The sequence below is a fragment of the Lepisosteus platostomus genome, chromosome 14 (assembly GCF_059453375.1).
Source record: "Lepisosteus platostomus isolate fLepPlt1 chromosome 14, fLepPlt1.hap1, whole genome shotgun sequence".
In the NCBI taxonomy this organism is placed as follows: Eukaryota; Metazoa; Chordata; class Actinopteri; order Semionotiformes; family Lepisosteidae; genus Lepisosteus; species Lepisosteus platostomus.
In genome coordinates this window covers 25,078,337-25,098,658 of record NC_142624.1, presented here as the reverse complement: position 1 = coordinate 25,098,658, position 20,322 = coordinate 25,078,337, and the positions used below count along the sequence as shown (strand labels likewise).

Genomic DNA, 20,322 nt, shown 5'->3' with positions numbered 1-20,322 from the left:
GAGTAAGATGTTTCACTTGGAATTGCCTTGTTGTATAAATAGGTAGAAATGTTTGTTGCTTTGGATAAAATTGTCAACCAAATAAATTAATTTTAAAAATCCTTGCAGTGTTTAAAGTTCATAAGATTACGAGTATTTCAACTTGGGAGTTTTCATTTGTCATGTTTTTGCTTCGTAAGGGCCTCTTACTGTATGTGGAGAAATGTATTAAAACAAACACAAGAATGAAAAAAAGAATTAATGGCAAAATTCATTGGTTTTTGCTGTTCTGTGTCACTTTTATCAGAAACGCTTGATTTTTCTCTTACCCAAGACTGATATTCAAGGAAAAAAAGCAAGATTATTCAAGTTAGGTTTGGAGACACGTTTAACTGATGTTTCATAAGAAGAGCACAAACTGTGAAATACAGCTATTTAAAACTGCCGTATTGCCTGATGAACAGTGGAGTTCATTATGTTAAGGTAAGGTAAGAACGATTCATTCATCTCAGCTAGGATCTCATGCAACTATTTCTTGAAAGAAGCCAGGGTTTTTGCTTCAACAACATGACTAAAAAAAAACAGTTTTCCATTTGAGGCCATTGGTTCATATTTAATTGTTGATACTGAAGAAGTTCCCTGGGCTGTCTTTGTCGGTAACTTTGAGAATTGTGAATATTTCGATCAGCTACCCTTGCACAGGCTAAAAGAGAGGAGTCTTAAACAGAGAGGACTGTCGGTGTAGGACATTTCATTAAACCCAGTTTGCAGTTCTTTTCAAACTGATTCCAGAGTAGTGTTATATTTTTTGTGACATGGTGACCACAACTGTACACAGTATTCTTAAATTAAGTCTTACTAGTGCATTGTACAATTTTAACATCTTTAATTCTACACTTTTAACTATCCACTAATATTAATTAAAATATTAACTTGTCATTTTTATTTATTTTGCACATTGTCTAGAACGTGTAAATGATATGAAGTATTTTTAAGATCAGCATTTGTCATTTACCGTTTTGTTTTTGCTGCATGCACATAACATTCTGCACTTGTTTGCATTAGATGGCATCTGTTGTGAATTTCATCTAAAATGTTTTGAGTTTCATTTTCTTTTTCTGCAGTGTGCTAATCCTCCTCACACTCGACTATTTTACCAAATCTACCAAAATCTAGGTGATTATTATGAATTGGGAAGAACAGTGGTCCCAGTATAAATTCCTGTGGTGCTAATTACAAAGTATGTCTGTCCAAACTGAACATTTCCTTATCTGTATATCTGTACTCTTTTCCCTAACAATTAAGCAATTCCCGGTCTAAACACACTTTTGGATGAAAACCTGCCAATAATCTACTTTAGGTATGTAGTTAATAGTCCTTCACAGAGTAAAGAATGAAGTATAAAAGAATGTTTTAAAATAATGTTTATCACATTATATTTAGTAACTGAATTTTCCATATTAGGTGAATTTACAATAAAAATTGTACTACTCAGTTGTACTCTTACATAAAAAGGGGATTACCTGGAACTCAATTTCTATTTAAATTGCTGGTATATTTGATAAATGCCTCAGGTGAACTGTATTTTATCAACCAGGTTATGGATTTTCAATACCTCTAAGGCTAAAGGTTTTTTTACAGATTGTACGTCACACGTGTGAACTGGCATAAAAGATGGTGTTGCAAGAAGAATCATTTACTTAAGAAACAAGCAATTTGTTTTACTTAATTCCACGGGAATGTGGAAGAGTACAACAGAAATGAGGCTGCTGTTCATGTGATAAAGACATTGGAGAATTTTTGCTATGCAAGTGCCAAGAACATCAACTCTGTGTAATCTCAACGATGTCCTGTTTTTATCTGTCTGGCTTTACAAAAAAATTATTTAACATTTCATATATAATTAATTGCCAGTTTGCATTTGTATATTCTAGTTTCTTTAGATTATTTAGGGCAAACAGCATGAAAGCAGCTGTTATTACCTCAGTTCTGCAAACATCTGTGGTGCTTACATTTATCATATAAATGTGCTGAACAGGATTTTGTCTGAATAAATGAATGCATTTATATTTGCAAACATTTCCTTCAGACACACAAAATGGCCTAACAAACGGGCATGTACATTCCGTCTAAACTAGAATATTTGTTGATATAAAGTTCCCAAGTCATTACTGAGTTCACTAGATTTCCATAAAATGTGTGTTTATAGCCTTGTGCGCACTATACTCCTTCTTCGGATCATAATTGTTCATGGGTTTTACCACAACCTTCTGCCTTATGGACGGTTAGATGGTTTCTAATCCAGGATGTGTTTTCCAGTTCCTTGATCCATTGAATTCTTAATCACAGGCTAATGGATTTCACTTGCCATTTGAGGTGTATTTTAAAACTTTCTTGCAGATTTTAAAAGGTCAAATGGTACATAAAATTGGTATCGGCCCTTGACTAGAGTTTCTGAACTGCCCTCATTCATGTAACTGGTTGGACGTCTGCAGAAGTAATGAAATGCTCATTGTGGGAGTGATTGATACGCTATCATTTTCACCGATGTTTTTTACAAATTAATCTTGTGTGAAATATTGGAAGGACTATATTACGTTCTGTATGCTGAAGTCGTTGGTAACCAAAATACCACAAATATTTTTTTAAACCGAGGACTAAGTGCAAAAAATAGTTCAGTTTTAACAAGCAAGCAGATCAGTTAAAATGACTGCAATGGTGGCTTAGAGCTCAACTGGCATGAAAACTAGTTAATTTAGAGATTCACATGGACCAACATTAGGAGTCCTAACCCTGATCTATATTTTTTGTACCGGAGATCTTTGTTGATTCATTGATGCCAAGCGATAAGACAACAAAACAGCCCTGTGACAACACAAAACAAAGAGATAAACACTTGTAAAGTGCAACGCAGCCATTTACAGTAAATAGTTTATTTTTTTTTATAAAGCACAAAGGAAATAAACTGCAGTTGAACAGTTAATTTGGAAATCATTTAGAAAAGACTTTTAAAGTTATACCATGACTGGCAACAAAACCAAAATCATTAGCATACTAAAATGTGATATAAATTTCATAGTTCAATAGCAAATGAGATAGAAATGTATTTACAAACCATACCAAGAAACGGAAACATTTGAAAAAAAACAGCAGTACAAAAGAAAGAGTAGATTTGGAAAATTAAGACATCAGCATACTAATATACAGTATGCATATACTATATGTTAATTTTGCTGTTACATTGTCTGAAAGCAATTTAATGGCTAAAAAGGACTTTTTTTTCTTTTGCATAGTGTTATTAGAGCATAATTGGTACAGATATCACAACTTTGCAGTATAAAAATAATGTCCATGTATGCAGAGAAGCGCTAATTCACTTCTTTCTTCAGAACTGTTTTTTTGCTACGGGGAACAAGGAAAACGCTGCCATCAGATGTCTGCTGCAGAGAATATTCGCTGGGCGAGTAAGGCTTGCCATCCTCGTCGCGAAGCATACCGAAGACCTCCAGGTAGAGGCTGTTCAGCTGCTGCTTCATCTGCCGGATGTTCTTGTCGTGCTCCCCCTTCTCCTTCAGGAGCCGCTCTTTCTCCTCTTTCAGCGAGTCGAGGTTGTACTCCAGTCCCACGATGTTTTCCATTTTGCGCTTGCGGCAGTTCTGTGCCGCCACCTTGTTTTTGCCCCGTCTGCGTATGTCCCGGATCAGAGCCAGCTGTGCTTCAGTGAGCTGCTGCTTGGACATCATTTCGTTGAAGTCATCCACAGGAAGGTTAATGATCTTGTCAACGGAGAAAGGGATCTGAAGTGCCTTCGCTCGCTGCTCATCTCGTGAGAGACGAGATTCTGCGCGGCTTTTTTGCTTGTCTTTGGTAAACGGAGGCTTGCTATGCCCAGGGCTTGCTGGCAGCTCCTTCTTCTGTAATTTCGATGTGAGGCTGAGTGATTCACCTGCCTGTGGAGGAGTAGAAGGTGGTACTTGATAGCCGTCCATGTGATATGACATCGGGAACATCTCTGTGTGCTCGGATGGGGAACTCCCAGAATCGCTGTCCATCTCTTCAAGGTCAGAATCACTATACCCAAAGGATGTGTCACCATAAATAGAGGACTTCTGTGGTGAGGCCGCATTAGGACTTGAATCCATTGACAGCCCAGAGTCGGAATCATGAAATTCTGTCAGTTTCTGAGGCTTGCTGTTCTCAAAACCATCCCCCGGTGTAAACTCAGTGATGTCCATTGGTTTTGGTGGTGGCCCACTCTGAACTTCAGCCTGTGGGCTGTTTCCAGTGCTTGCTGGCGGAATGTTACCATGTGCTTTTGAGTTGAGTTGAAGGTCAGGATAGAACACATCACAGAAGTTATCAGTGTTGAAGGCTGCGCCTAGATCTGAGACATTCAGTGTCATCTGGTTGAGGTTCTCCGGGGGAACAAGATTGGTATAGCAGTTTTCAAATGTGTTGAGAAATCCCGAAGGGCACAGAGTATCTGGTGTGTTTGCTCCAACTTCATCAGGGTTGGACATGTAGTAGTTGTAATTTGCATTCTGTAGCTCTGGAGGCTTGTTTGTGGTTGTGTAGCCTGTCAAATCAGTCATGTCTTCGAGTGGCATATTAAGGCACTGCTAGATAAAAAGAAAGAAAAAGAGTATGTTCACTTGTTTTATGCCCCTATCAACAAATTAACATAATTGTGTTATGAAGTAAGCAATACTGCTGATCGGAATTTAGTTGGGAATACGCCGGAAACATTTTGTGAACATCTCATTAAAAACAGATCAGCACAGAATTTTTTTTTCACCTAAGATTTTTTTTTAAATACAGTTTATTGCTTCTTAAATAGTATCTTCCATTCCTTAAACAGAATTGCAAAATTCATTTCTTGCCTATGCTTGTCCTATTCATTTTTCTTTAACATTCCAATTTAAAGTGATTTTTAGGAGACAAATGATATTTGTCAAAAAGGAAATTTTGCAAAATTTATATTTGGAAAAGGTATTTCCAAATGCCATATCAATATACAAAACAGCTTTAACAGTAGAAATAAAATTTAAAAAAATCAAGGTGACTTGTTTACAGAGATCACCGGTTCAGTATTATAGAGATGGCTCTCTCCACATAAAAAAAAAGGAAATGAAATACTTTTATAATTTGTGTCATTTGAGAACATACAGGTGATTACCAGAGTAGGAACCCCAATCAAACTGGGAATTTCCACAGTACAATGCTAGGTTTTGTATTTTTTATGCAATAAAGCCAAACAAAATGGTGTAAAAGGCAACAAAAATACAATTTAATCAAAATGTGGTAATCGGCGATTTTTAAGAATTACTCAAATAAGAGAATTTCTTTATTTAGGTTTAATGCTTCACAGTCTTCTCTAGAGATACTGCCTCAGAGAGAACTCTCAATGTTTGTTCTGCACTTAAAAGAAAATTCTTTTGAGAGGATATATGACCCTTTACACCCCAGCTTTGCATCAAGGGATCTTAAGTATCCTTCTTTATATTTTAAAAGCCTGAACTGTGGTAATTTGATCGCAGAAGAATTACCGATGTGCATCTGCTGCCTGCATGTCCTTTTAATATCTATAGAACAAAGGTGTGCTTGTCTTCTGAATAGCTGGCTTATTCCACAGCAGAATTCTTTGGGTGTTTGTTACTTTTACAATCTCTTCCTATTGCAGAGTATGAATTTGTCTATTGTAGTTACCTGCAGCTCTGGGATGGAAAGTAACTCCTGCCAAGCCTGCTCCAAGTCTTGAACAGTTTTCTGTTCAGGCAGTGAGGAGGTGAGTAGAGAAGGATGAACTTGCTGTGGCTGGTGGGGTGCCATTAAGACCTGGCTGCTCCCTGCCCCTAGTGTAACCGCAGAATCCAGTGACGGTGTTGAAGGCTGAAACGGGAGGAGTACACAGTATTACTCTACAAAAATACAAGAAAAGGCACACTAAAGGCAAGGAATTGACCGCACCTTCGGAAATAAAAAGAATGTACTCATAACTGAGTTTTTATATGGTGCCGAGTGAAAAGCAGAGATGCTCTTAATTATAAAAGGTTTCCTTTTACCTGAATGTCTTCTACCAAAGGGAATGTCTCTGCAAGCAACTGCATACATTCGTCAAATGACAACGACTCTCCTTCTTCTTCTGAGAAAAGGACATTCTGCAAATGAGATTGAAAAAGTCAGTACGGGGTCTTCTTTCTGTACAAGAACTGCACCATATATTTAAATATGCACATTTACTTTGTTCTGGAACATTCGGGGAAAAAAAAGGATAGGGTACTGAATTTTAGTTTACATGGTAAGGTTTTCTTTACCCTTAATAATATGAACAACAATAAAAAAAGGCTTTGTCCGGCTTTCATACAGCTAATACAAAGGTCTTTTTACCCAGGCTTCAAAGGCATTAAAACAGTCCATGTGGACTGCTCAGCCACCTGTTTTATCCTAATTACAGTGGGTAATTCAGTTACCTAGTTACCATCCAAATTAACTCCAGTATGCAATGGGATGAGTCTTTCTACGCTGGCAGCAGTGACAGCTGCGTACCTGTGGGGCCTCTGTGGGTGCTGTTGTAGTTTCAGTTTGAGTGCTCTGTGGTGGCCGGGGAACAAACTCTCCTGTCTCTTCATCCAGTTGCAGCTGAGAGAGCAGGGCTTTCTCCTGCTCCTTCAAGAGCTGCTCTTGCTTCTCCTCTTCAAGCTTTCTCCGTTTCTCGAGCTCGTGCTCCTTCTGTCGGTGGCTGTAATCGAAAACTTCCCGGCCTGCGCCCAGGTCGATGTCCTGCCTCCAGAGGATGTCAATCAGGTCCATATCCTGCAAGAGAAAACAGGTTGGAAAAGAAAACTGTGGTTGAACGTAGCACGTTCATGAGTACAGCATGAACGTGCTACGCCACAGAAACACAGCGATACCTCTTCCTACTGGTTGGCCGTGCTTTGACTTCACAACCCTGCAACGTTACTATGAGGTGACTGTAATGGAGAAGCACAATGAATAATAGATGCATTTCTCCTTTTTCCTTATGCCGGAAGCTCCAGTCATAGCTCACAGAAGCCAAACATTTATATGAGACAAAAGTCTAGCCGTTAAAAAAAAAGAAACAAAAAAACCACATACCGCTTAGGATTACCAGGAAACGCAGGAAAAATTTGAAACCCACTTCCTTTTGTATCAATAACCATGAAAAGTTGTGGTTTAAGTACATTTAAAAGATTAGAATACTTACAAAAGCAGCATTTTGTAATTAACCTGTTCCTCCTTCAGGATTGTGGTGCATATCCTTTAGGCAGGCAATAACAAAATGTGTCGGTTTAAGGGACCAATCATTCCCATGAATAAGCTGCTGCCTGAAACCCTGCGGTACCCAGAGCTGGAGGGTAATCGTTTGCAAGGCTCGAATTTCACTCCAATCACACGACAGCAGGGGCATGGCCAACCATAAGACAGCCCAGGAAGGAATGTTCTTTTCAGGTAGGAACACAAACCAGCACTGTTCAACCAAACTCTGCTTTTGCAAGCATAACCTGCAATGTACATATTAGAAAATTATTTACTGTAGCTATCTGTGACTTTCCATTTCCCTGTTTTACTGTTTGTTGTTGTCTATTGTTACTATTTAATTTTTGCCTTCTGTTCTGAGATGATTATTAACTACAACTTATAACTGAATTCATTAAATATCAGAACGGCTTCCACTTGGATGCTAGGCTAAGTATTTTTCTATAAACTGACCCCCATTCGAATATTTTAATTTAAAGGAGCTCTAGGCATCAGATTCACAACAGCAACAGATTAACGTCAGGAGGGGGACAATGATAAGCAAATAGTTACGGGTAAACAAGAGGTTTTTAGAAAATCATCTATGTTTTACAGTAATATTCTGTATTTGAAGTTTCATCATGTTGTATATAGGAAAAAAGAGGCTTAAATAAACATGTAAAAAATCTCACAAAGAGAGGTCAGTGAAAAATGTGGCAAATTCATAAACATGTAAGACATATAAAATGATTATGTACACATATGTAACTTGCACAACAAGCAGAGGTCTCCAGCTTTCATTTCCAGAATTAGGATTAGAGACCCCAGCTTTAGAAATATACTGCATAAAACTGTTCTGTGTTGGTCATTCATTATTTGTGCAAGGCATTATTTTAGAAAGCAAATACAAAGATAACAGATCATTTTAAACAAATTTTGATTCTGGGTGTCAAAAGATCATATCAAAATGTAAAGGTCAAATATTAGCTGTAAAGCTGTATTAGCTGTAGAATTTAGAAGAGAAAAAACATCTGAATTGTTCTAAACGGCAGTTCAGATATGTTAATCTCCTGTGAGATTAAATAAATAACTGCTGCATGCATATAGCAACTTTCATTCAAAAACCTATTTTTTAAGATACCAAGGACCAGTAGCCCTACTGCCAAGCAGATCATGCAGGTAAGTTAGACTGTGTCTGTGCCTTACCAATTAACTTAAGGGGGGATTTAAAATAAATGCATAGCCTATGTCTCATAAGGCATTAACCCAGCTTTATTGTAGAATTACTCTAGGTACAAATCTCCAGTTATTAGTACAGTATGAAAATGGTAACTGATTTGTGATAACACCTGCAAAATACTTCCTATATCAATCAGCTTGGGGTTTACTGTAGAAATTTAAAATATCATATGACAGAAAGATTCAGACACATTTGATTACCAAAAGCCTGTAGACAGACCATCATGAACCCCATAGGCTTTTCAACAAACATGCTAAGAGCTTTGTTGCTCTTAGAAGTTACAAGGGCCCTGAAAGGTTACAAAAACCCACACACTGAATCACAAGAAAGTTGCCAGACATGTGATTTTTTTCCCATCTGGGAAAAACAATAATTTTTTACTTCCTCAATTGAATGTCTTGCATCACTTGACTGGAAATGGTCTCGGAGAAAGCCTTTTTTTAAAGAGGAAACAAACGAAGTAGACATTCATTCTTTTGATGAGAAACAGACTATAGCAGAAAGACAACTGTTCAGCTTCCCAGAACTTCAGCACTGAAGGGCTTTGACAATTTTAGAAATGAAACAGCACTTAAGACAACTGTCACCATCAAGCTAAACTGTCATTTTCATGATACTAGAATAATCTGCAACTGTTGAATGAATTTACAGGAAGAGAAACAGGAAATACTTCACTGTGAATTTCAATTAAAATAAACCAGTTGTATCAGTATTCAACAGAATTAGGATGTAAAGATTGTTCTGTCAAGGTTATTCAAGGGTATTAAAATCAAGTTATAATCCTAGTTAATCCAATCACAAATTAAAAATCAATTAGAAAGTAATTATAATAGGGGGTTCCAAATATTTTGGCCAGTGAGTGCATACCGTAGCAAATCTGTACAATGCTAAAAAACCCAAATATAGAACCAAATTTTACAGAACCAATCCAAAAACCGATAGTAATGGGCAAACCAAACGCTTTCATTCATTAGCTTGACAGTTTGAAACTAAATAACACCAAATATGCTACCATGTTATATGGAAACCCACAAAACTAACAGACCAAACATCTTCTTTGTATTACAGAGGCACTGTTTTGAATTATAAGGGACAGCACTTTATGAAAACAAAGTTATTAGAACAATTAATTAGTTATGAGTTTTCAATAGCAGTAAACATAGGCGAAGGCAATTTTAAACAGTACTTGCTCTATAAACTAAATCAGTCCAAAAATGATATTGGTCTCGCTAAATATTGCCACTTCTTTATTACTAATTCAAATAATTCAATTAATGTACCAGTTCTGTCTTTGTCTGGAGCTGAGCTGAGAAAGCACATACATTTCAGTAGAAAAAAAGTAGGGGTTAACCCTTATATCCTGGTTATATTCCACTCTGGCCTTGATAAAGATCTCTTTTTACCAAACTGGTCAAACACTCTCTTAATGTTGTTCCTGAACTGCTGTGAAGCACAGGAAAGGGGCCTTGAAACGTTCAGGTGTATGCTTGTACTAAGCGGTAGATGCTGTGTCCTCTCCTATAAGTTGAGCACTTTGAGATCCTTTGGATGAAATGTGCTAAATAAATTTAAGGAATTGATATTTTTAAAACAGCACACAGAAAATGTGGATGCTAAGCAGTCAAAAAGAAGCAATCTGTGTTTATACTGAATAAAAGCAAATCACTTTGCCATCTTCAAAGTTAAGCGCATTAGCACAAAACCCTACAGGAGTGACTCAAGACTGTAATTGAGAGCTGAGCAATCACAGGTGCTGTCTGACAATGAGCAGGTGCTAAAGGTAGTCAGGAATGGAGCAGTTCTGATTTCTGTGGGGAGTTCATTCCACTGAGGAGCAAGTGTGGAGAATTAATGGGCTTTGGAAGTAAGATAATGGAGATGGGGATACGGAAAGTAGATCCTGTGGGATCAAAAGCACAATATACAGTAATATTGTGTAAATGATTAATTATTGTCTCTTATGTGCAACACCAAACAAGGTCCTATTCAAACAAATGGACATAAAAATCACTCGCAACAAGAGTCAGACTGTTAGCCCCATTGTTACAACAAGATATTTGTTTAAAACCTAGACCACTTAAATTCAGGTTCGACAGTCAAGTGGTGTCATGCAAAAACGACCATGCCTGAGGCGTCAACATGTTGGTGTGTCTGATCTGTTGTCAATATCCATAATGAAAGATCATATTTTAAGTGGAAATTTTCATTTAAAAAAAAAGTAAAATATTAGTCATAATACCACCAATACCACTACTACTACTGCTAATAATAACTTAACTTAAATTAGCTTTAAATATTTTATATATCAATATCATATTGAAAATTTGAAATCATATTGAAATAATACCTAGCAGAATATATAATACTACATTCAATAACTATCCTTGCTTAAATATTGTATTTACCTTAAATACTGAAGATATTATATGGTAAATATTATCATAGTAAATAGAAATTAATAAACCATAGAAATCTGAAAATTATTACCAAGTTTCAGTAGATGATTGTTTTGGACTTCTGTAAAAGCGGAGAGTTTTGTTGCTTTTTTTCTTTCACAGCCCTCACTCTTGAACTATGACAGATGTAAACGTACATAAATAAATCAAGGGACAAACGTTTTTTACAAAACTGCTTTTAAAACGTGCAATGGAAGTATTGCTGCAGTGCTGCCTTTTATCACAACATCAGATATTCTTAACTTGTCTTTGTAATGTGCATGAAGGTCAAAGTTAAACTCTTGGCTTATCATGTCCGCTTGCTACAGGCTCCTGGCTTATGATAAGAGCTTTAAAGTGAAAGCACAAGTTCTTAAATAAGTAGATATATTTCAAATTTTGCTTTTCATTCTTGCAGCACTTTATAAAATAGGAACTCAAAAAACACACAATATTACATCACTGTGAATCATGGACACCGTAATAATACACTGCTGGGCCTTCAAGTATTTTCTTGTTTCAAATTGGCATAAATTACTAGTTCTTGTACAACTATTATAGCTGGCTCAGCCACCCATTTTCAAGCACATGACCTCAACAGTTAAAAACCGGCAGGTCTCTGTTGACACAAAACATGCTTTGCATCCTTTCGTCTAGCAATTTTTCACCATACAGCTCAATATAGCTTTCTGAGAGAAAACAGGTTATGCTTTTTAACTTATTTATGTAATTTCATTTATGCCAGATAACTTATCATTTGGATAGAATTTAAATGAGAGTTTTAACAATTCTTTAAATACACAAGTATTTATGAACACTCATGTCAGATAATCGATCATTAATGCACTACAAACAGTACAATAGCAAAAGACTAGACACAGCTCATTGCCTCACCATGGTGATTACAACAAAGTATCTCTGGAAAGAGGCCTCAGGAAAGCCAATATGCTGCACAATACAACATTCTAAGTAGAAGTTATTTAATAAAAAGGATAAAACAGAATAAAGGCATCAAAGTTCAGGAAGGAAAAAAAGGTTCTCTGGCTAAACAGGATTTCTGACATATTTTCTTATGACTCCCACATTCAATTTGTTTTTCACAAATGGGTGTGTACTCTGGTACACAATGTGCCTGGAGTGCCGTGATGCAACTGAAACTTATCAGGTTATTTTAACCCTTTATTGGTGCACTACAGTCTCTAAAAACACCATGACAGAAAAAGACTACAGTAGATGCAGTTCACTGCCCTGCTGTGCAGAATACTATGCATACTGAGTACAATATATTTCTGTAATTTCTCCAACAGAACTGTGGTGCCGTGAAGCTTGCTTGTACAGTGGAAACAGTTATGAAAGACCAAATCTAGGAGAGTAAAATGAGAATTTTGGTTCATATTTGCTGCTTGGGTGAGTTTCCCACTGCACGAATGTCACCATAATCAATAAAAAAACTTTTCAAGCTTGTCTAGAGGATTGTTAAAGGATGGCTTTGATTACACAAGAGCACTGTTCTTGCTGCACCACAGTCGCTCCTGTGAACCTTCCGAAAAAAAGTATACCCCACTGTTATCCGAAATAAATAAAATATTTGTATCAAAGCAATGCAGAAGATGTTGCCCAAATATTAACTATCCAGCTGTGCCCAAGATGTTTTTGAGGCAGCCAGTTTGTCTCCAAACAGCACTCTCAGTAACTATGTGATCACTGATGGTGGACAGATGTGAGTCAAGACTGTGAGTGTTCACAAGCATGAGGAATAACAGATTCTGTAGGCAGGCTAGAAGGTAAAAAAAATGCAAAACATCTGTGAGGATGGGGAACAGACAAGGGGACAGCAATCATTACAATCGGTAAAGGCTGCCATGTCTCCTCACAAGTATCTTAAATTCTGAAGTTCATTAACGATTTAAAAATTAACACAGCATTAAAATATAAAGGTTACAGAGCCACCCATTCAGTCCATTTAAGTTGTCTGGTCTCTAGCAGTTCATTGAACCAAGGCCCTCATCCATCGTGAAAGAAGCAAAGGTATCAGCTTCAACAAGGCTGCATAGCTTGTTCCAGACACCTACATTTTTTGAAAAGGTTCCTATTGTTCTCAATATTAAATGCACTTCCTTGTAGTTTCCAATTGTGTCATCTGGTTAATGTTTCACTGTTGACTCTGAAGAATGCTTTTGAATACTAGAATCAGATCCCGTCATAGTCTTCTATCTTCCTAGATTCAGTTATTTTAGTCTGTTAGAGTGTGACATTCCTCTAAATCCAGAAATATACCTGGTTGTTCTACTTTGGATTCATTATTGTGAACATATGAATAGTTAGGCTGATAAAATGGGTCCAATCAGTGTTGTGGATACAGTTATATATAAAAATAAGATCTACAGACACTTTTATGAAGAAAATAGGCTTTAACCCCAGTTTGGAAAAGAACATTGAAAGGTTTAAAACTGCTCTGAGTCACAAACTTTGAATTTCTAATACAAAACATCCAAGAACAGCTACTCAGCAACCAGATCCTAATAAATGCAATATAGAGACTAAATCTATTAGAGGTTGTTTGGTGTAGCTTGCTCAGCTGAGGGAATGGCAGCCTAACCATAAGGATGAGCCTAATCAAAATCTCCCTCACTTTCATGAGGAAGGAGCTACGGAGCTGCTGTAAGGGTATAGATAGGGTGGTTGGAGCAAGACAGATGTTCAAAGGAGGCTCAGGAAGCAAGATACATATGATATGTATGTAGGAGAGCAGTAGGCCAAGTAGGCAAAATTATAATCTAACCTTCCCTTTGAATGTCTGTACAAAACTTCATTAATTTAATTCAGAAATCTTTCCAAAATCCATCAGGCAGTCCCACTGTATCTGGAGTAAGATCTTTGATCTAAGAGCCTCTTTCTATTTTTTGCTGATTTTGTTGATCTTAGAGCAAGTGGGCATACCCTTTCTTCTGATGTTCAGCAAGATAACCGATGCCATTAATGTTTGTAATTAAGTGCAGAACATAATGGAAATGGACATTTTGGGTTCAACCGTTTTTGCTCTGTGTATACCAGCATCCCACATGATACTCGTATAAACTGCTCTTTGTTATTCTACGAAATATAGTCAGGTATCCGTAAGACATGCTGTCGTCTAGGTTAACAAGTTATGTTCTGTCTCACTGCAATCCTCTATGAATGGAAAGATGACTGAAAATGTCTGAATGCATACTAGTCTCAGGCGGCAAGGTGGTGTAGTGACTAGCATTGCTACCTCACAGTGCTGGGGCCTTGGGATTAATTCCTGAGGCACTGTCTGGGTGGAATCTGTATGTTCTCCCTGTATTCATGTGGGTTTCCTCCGGGTGCTCTGGATTCCTCCCACAGTCCAAACACATACTGGTAGGTTAACAGGCTTCTGGGAAAACTGGCCCAGGTGTGCGTCTGTTTGTGTCTGTGTGTGCCTTGCAATGTACAAGCGTCCCGTTCCATTCAGGGTGTATCCTACCCTGAGCACAAAGCTTGCCAGGACAGGCTCTGCGTCATGCTTCAATGTTTTTAGCTTCAATTTGATTAAAACTGTAATGCAACAAGAGCCTAATGTGTTAAGCATATTTTTGGAATAGATACTGACCATTCAAGAGGTTGAATAATTGTATTTGATTCACCTTTTAAACGTCTTCCATGTTTGTGAAATCATTCTTGATAAAGGCCGTGTGCCAAACGTTGATGAAACATTTCACTGAGCTCTTTTTGTCACAGTTATCTCAGATGTTATAAAAGACTTTCATTATAAAAAAGATTTTTGGCATTACATATACTTTGGGGTGTATGCGGAAAAGTTAAAAGAAAAAAAAATTGCATAAGTAGTAGTAATAAAATCCACACGGACAAGTTTTATAACTGGTACACTACAATGCGATTTGGAAAGCAAATATTGGATGTTTTAGTGGAAATTTATTAAATTAAATATTTGTACATCTAATAGTATCCAATAATCTTGGCGAAAATCCATATTTAATATTTGTTACTTAATACTTTTGTCTCATAAAATTTAAAGCTTTTAAGATTTTCTAAGAATACAAGATATGAACATGATTTGAGTTCTAAAGAAAACATAATCATAATAGCAATACTTTCAGCTGAGCTCTACGAGACTGCAATGTTTAGACTGTGAAGATAATGTTCTAAAAAAACTGAAATTCATGTGTTATCAAAAGTGACATTTATCCACAAATTAACGCACTCAGAACTGTATGGTCATATGGTCAGTTTTACTCTGAACATGCAGAGGTAAATTTTATTTTAAAACAGTACTGTAATTTCTGTTCAAAATTCACCTAAAGGCTAACAGATATCAACACTCAAGGAATGTCATCTATATGTACTTCAATGTAATCATGATTCTAATTTTTGATTAATTAAAAAGTTTAATAGTTAGGCTTATGTATATTAAAAATGAATACTGTACTCTCAACTGTATTTTTTTAAGGGAGCCTCCTTGAAGTCCCCCCATCGCACACTCTAGAGGTCATTAGAGCAGTGTTCAGTCTACTGTAGATGATGTAAGAGCACTCCTTAAATGTAAACTTTCCGCATTTTGTTTCTTTTATTTTTTAGTGTTTGGGGAATGAACTTTAATTATCTGATAAAGAAACAATCTGCCTGGTTATCTATGTTTATGTTTAATCTTTGTAAATGAACATTAATGGGTTTTTCACAACACTGTAAATTAAAATAGGAAATAAAATCCTTACTGATATTCTCTGAATATCTTTGCTAAAACTACATTCACACAAATCACATTTATTTCTGGCCCAACAAAAATATACTACTTCTTTTCTCACCTGATCTATTGACCTTTTGTACAGAAATCACAGATAAACACAAAAACTGTCAACGTTTCAATGGCACATACAGTACATCATAACCATTCCCTTATGGTAATGAGTATGACTGTTTAAATTTTCAAGGAGTTTAAATACCACAGCAACAACTCTTTTGTCAAACTGACACACATAGTAGCTGTATATAACTTACAAGCAACAAATAACTTTGTACAGTCACTCAACTTTGGCCTGTATTATACAAAAAGGCTCTGACTTACAGTATATGTGAAGTAGCATTAAAGCATGTCTTTTTTATATTACTCAATTAAGTTCAATTACTTAATTGAACTATATGACAGAAAGTAATTATTAAGCAAAATATTGTAGGAGCAGAAACTCTTGTTTTTAATTCTATAATAAGACTACTGTACATGCTACACAGTTGTGTTCCAAGACTACAGCTTGTTACAACACTGCATGCTCCTGAAACTGTCTGGAATTGTTTTTTTTTACAAATTGGGCTTGCAGTGTACTCAATAACCATCACACCAAAGCTCTTACAAAAGCACCTGTCTCCAAACGTTGACGCGATGGAAGTGCTTGCATTGTGGTTTTCCCAGTAGTTGAGAATTATGTCAGACAGCCAGCATCCTCAAAGACAAACAACTGCTGCCCGAATGAAGGCCGACATCTTGAAAATGAAGGCACAATTACAGGTTCATTAACTGAACAGATGCTGCAGCAGCTTGAAGTTTTATACATTGTGGAACCTCCCTTCTCATTCTTTAAGTCCTGCAAAAACCTCAAGATGCAGAAATAAGCCAAGTATTCCACATTTTGGGTGAAATATCTTGAAATGGATTTTGTGGCACACGTGAATGTACAGTTTATGCTTTCAAGCATCGTATTGTAGCGCTCTGGGGTTCACGTGGGTATGCGCCCTCGCCGCTGCCTCCTAGAGTCACCCTCCCACCGCTGGGGACTCGAACCCGGGCCTCCGTCGTCACTCAACAGGGACCCAGCCAGCTGAGCTAAAGGGAAATCTCCCATCAGCCCAACGGCTGCGGTCCCTGCTATTCACAGGGAAGGGCGGTGACGTCACCACGCTGGTAAGCCAGCTCGCACAACCTCTAATGTCAGCCGTATGTGTTACAGTATTATAGAAATACAGTATATTTACTACATTAACATATAATAATTCACAAAAACTGCATTAATAAAATTTTGCAATACAGTTTGATTTCAAAACTTTAGGCCTCTTTGCATTCTGTGTTCCCAAAGTAAACCAGAAATTAATCAAGCATTCCACTTAGCAAAGTTTATTAAGAGTTACGCCACCTGTTTGCAACACCAGAAATTCCACAGGATTTAATATAAAGGAGGAGATCCAATCTATCCACCACTGAAGTGTAGCCACTCAAATTCACATTACTGATTTGGCGTAAAGATTATGGACAAACTACTAAATATTTTTTAGACGTAACCAATGAAATCCCAGCGTAAGAGGCTGCACGCGGAGTATGTAACCTTCCCTGAACTTCTGGCTTGTGGAAAAGCAAAATGAAGAGCCCAAGGGGAGCATGAACTCTACAGAGAGAGGCTACGTAAGGTGTTAAGGAAAACTGGTGTGGTCAGCCCCACACCAACACCAAGTCAAGAACAGGCTTTAAACCAGTCAACTGTGCACATGCAGACGTACCATGGCAACCACTGAGGCAAGGTTCATTGGCACAGATAAACCTAGTGTGAATAAAGGTTGTCTGAAGGCAAACTCAAATGACACCAGACTAAGAAACCTGTTATTCTTGAGCTACTTCTTCTCCATTGGGTTCCTGCGCGGGCAACTTTTCACTCCAACGCGAGTGTCAAGTTGAGCTCTTTTAAAAAGGAACATTATCCCCTTGCTGTCACGCCCGTTTCAACGCTTCCGTTCTCTAAAGGGGGATTTCACAATTAAACCGGCTGGGCTCAGACATTCTGCCAATGTTAACCATAGCCGTCAACAAATCTTCTCATAGGCGGGCCAGTTATTATTTGCTGAGATAAGATTAAGCTCTTTATGGTGCAGAATACATCATGGTAAAGCAAACAATAAATTCCTGGTAAGGGCTGCTTGCGATTGTGCAATCAGCTGCACAGAGCAAAGCCTAGCCTGTGATACCATCTTTTAGAGCGATCACACGCTATGGGGGGACTAGATGGTGTCAAGGGGGAACTTGACTTCCGACAAACCTGACTGTAGTGGGAGAGAAAGTGATGAGTGAAGTTTTGTCTAAACTTTATGGCGTTTAGGCTTATACAAAGATGATTTGTTTCCACGCGTCTGTGATTTCTTTGAAAAACTGTCATAATTCCTCACACAAGAAGCGAGGGCTTTGGACCCAGTGGACGGACTTCAATGACTTCGCAGAATTTTCTATGAAAGCGTGAGTGGCGCAGAATCTGATACAGAGCTCTTCTGAACGCCAACAATTCAGTGCAAACTCTTATTACAGAGTACAGTTCTAGAACAACATATTATTCCATAACTATGGAATTCCGTAAATTTCCTGTTGCGTCACTTGCGTATTAGCCAAATAGTAAACAATTCATATGACCTTATAAGATAATTGCGTTGTTTAGTTATATGTTTGAAAAACATAAAATATATACATGTACGCTTCATCAAATACAGCTTAAGAGATTTCTTGTATTACATTAAGTTCTCAACCAATGAACTGAAGAAGAATGAATGATAGATATTAAAACAGTTACTTCCCGGTAAGCCTGTGCTGTAGTTTATATAAGATTTCCAGGCAGGGCTATTTTGACGGACCATGATGATGATGATAACAGCAACGTAATGTAGCAACTTACCTGTTGACTCTGATGCAATTTTGGCAGCTCGATCTCCATCACGGTAGCGAGTTGTAATCCTTTCCTCCCTTACAACACACCCAATATCCTAAGTGTCAGTGTGTCCCCTCGCCACTATATGAAATGACAACTATCAAACACACTAGATCGTAAGGCATGTATATCTTCTGTGTTAGAAAATGCCGATGTCATACGAAAGCACACGGAAACCCCAGCAGATCCCGAAAGCCCAGCCCACAAGCTGCGGCAGCAGCCAGTCAAGGACGTCCAGACTAACTGCGGAGGGATCGTCCCCCCTAATCCTTCAACTTCGCCTTTCGCTTCACAAGGGCTATAAATATTAAGAGTTGTGCGAGGCACGTTTTGCTCTTTACATTTTTGTTTTACCCTCTCACAAAACTCAGTTCTCTCGCAAACATAGATATGTCTTAAATTAGCCGTCAGAGTATGCGAGACCTGAGGTTGTGAGAAAGAAGTTGTCTTGAATTTGCGACAGTATTGTACTTATGTAAACAATTAGATAACATGCTGTAGGTTATTCTTTTTTTTTCCTGTAATGTAGTCCCGTTTCGGTGATATTGTTTCAAAATTTTGAAATAGCCACTGTATCCAGATCGTTATTATGTCTAATTAGATGTATTTTGGATTATACAGTTTACATCAGGCTACCAAAATAATTAATGGGGAGTCACGTGCTGGAGCATGTGATGTCCATACTAACACCGAGGAATATGGCTTTTATTCTGCTGCAGCCCGGTACTTAAATCCTCGGTCACACAGAAGTTTGAATTAATTTCTTAGAACATGTTCATGATAAATTCTAGACGCTGTTAAGACATTAATGAAACGGTTACTTGGAATTATCAGATGAAAAACATTTAATCTGTTACTATTAACAAACATTTATATTTTATCAAAACGAAATTAAAAGTTGAACAGGACATAACGTTCATTTAAATACATGGTAGGCAGTAATAGTAATATGCCGGGAATGAATAGTACGTATGCCTTTAACGATGAAGATGTCACCAATATACCCATTCATAAAAACCAGAGGTTTTTAAGCAAAATGCAGATTTGAATAAAAGAAACTCAGGTGTTAGCCAAAAAAAAGTAAAATCATCAGACATGGATGGTATCTACTTCAAAGCTCTTCAAATATATTAGTAATCACTAACAACTTGTTGTCAGTTGTTAAAAACTGGAGCAGCTGCAGAAAGGTATGAGAATGCTGTTCTAATAACAATATAAAGACCAGAATTGCGAGCAGTTTTAACACTTTACAAGCAAACATTGTAGTTATTAAAATAGGAAGCGTGTAAGGTTCGGAATTGATGCAAATTGTAAAGACAATAATCTTGGAATTATTTGTGTCTTCACTGACTTTTAAGAGTGCATTTCCTCCAAAGACTGGAGAACACGTTGGAAGTAACTGTGCTACATCAGATGGCTAGCGGGGCATTTTAATCTTTCAAAGGCAGTGCATGTCTACCGGCTTTTCTTAGACTCCTTAGACTATTAAACATCAAGTCGAGAGGTCAGAAGTCACACACGATGGAGAAGGTGCTTCGGAATATATATTGTAACGCTTCGGGGTTCAGGCGGGCGCCCTTGCCTGCTGCCTACACAGGTCGGCCCCGCACCGTCGGGCAGCAGACGAGGGTGCCCACCTGAACCCTGTCGTGTTACAATATTTTTAGGTGTATCAAGAAAACAACATAGATTTCTATTGTAATTATGTTTCTCT

The 20,322-nt window shown here is 37.5% G+C and overlaps 1 protein-coding gene and 1 long non-coding RNA gene across 4 annotated transcripts; one reads left to right on the top strand and one right to left on the bottom strand.

The window, feature by feature from the left end:
* Positions 1-2,896: 2,896 nt before the first annotated feature.
* nfe2l2a (nfe2 like bZIP transcription factor 2a) lies at positions 2,897-18,797 on the bottom strand. 3 transcript variants are annotated; one of them, XM_088605200.1, is made up of 5 exons: positions 18,576-18,797; positions 6,526-6,792; positions 6,042-6,137; positions 5,686-5,868; positions 2,897-4,595 (listed from the first exon to the last, which is right to left on the bottom strand). In XM_088605200.1, the coding sequence occupies exons 1-5, from the start codon at positions 18,612-18,614 to the stop codon at positions 3,348-3,350; spliced, it is 1,833 nt and encodes a 610-aa protein (XP_088461326.1). In that variant the 5' UTR covers positions 18,615-18,797; the 3' UTR covers positions 2,897-3,347. The 3 variants fall into 3 exon arrangements, with proteins under 3 accessions (XP_088461326.1, XP_088461325.1, XP_088461327.1); XM_088605199.1 differs by having other exon boundaries at positions 2,897-4,598; positions 18,576-18,795; XM_088605201.1 differs by lacking the exon at positions 18,576-18,797 and adding an exon at positions 7,205-7,344 and having other exon boundaries at positions 2,897-4,598.
* LOC148649057 (uncharacterized) lies at positions 7,309-12,369 on the top strand. The gene is made up of 3 exons (XR_015926282.1): positions 7,309-7,449; positions 8,374-8,415; positions 12,219-12,369. It is a non-coding gene; the product is annotated as an uncharacterized LOC148649057 (long non-coding RNA).
* Positions 18,798-20,322: the final 1,525 nt, after the last annotated feature.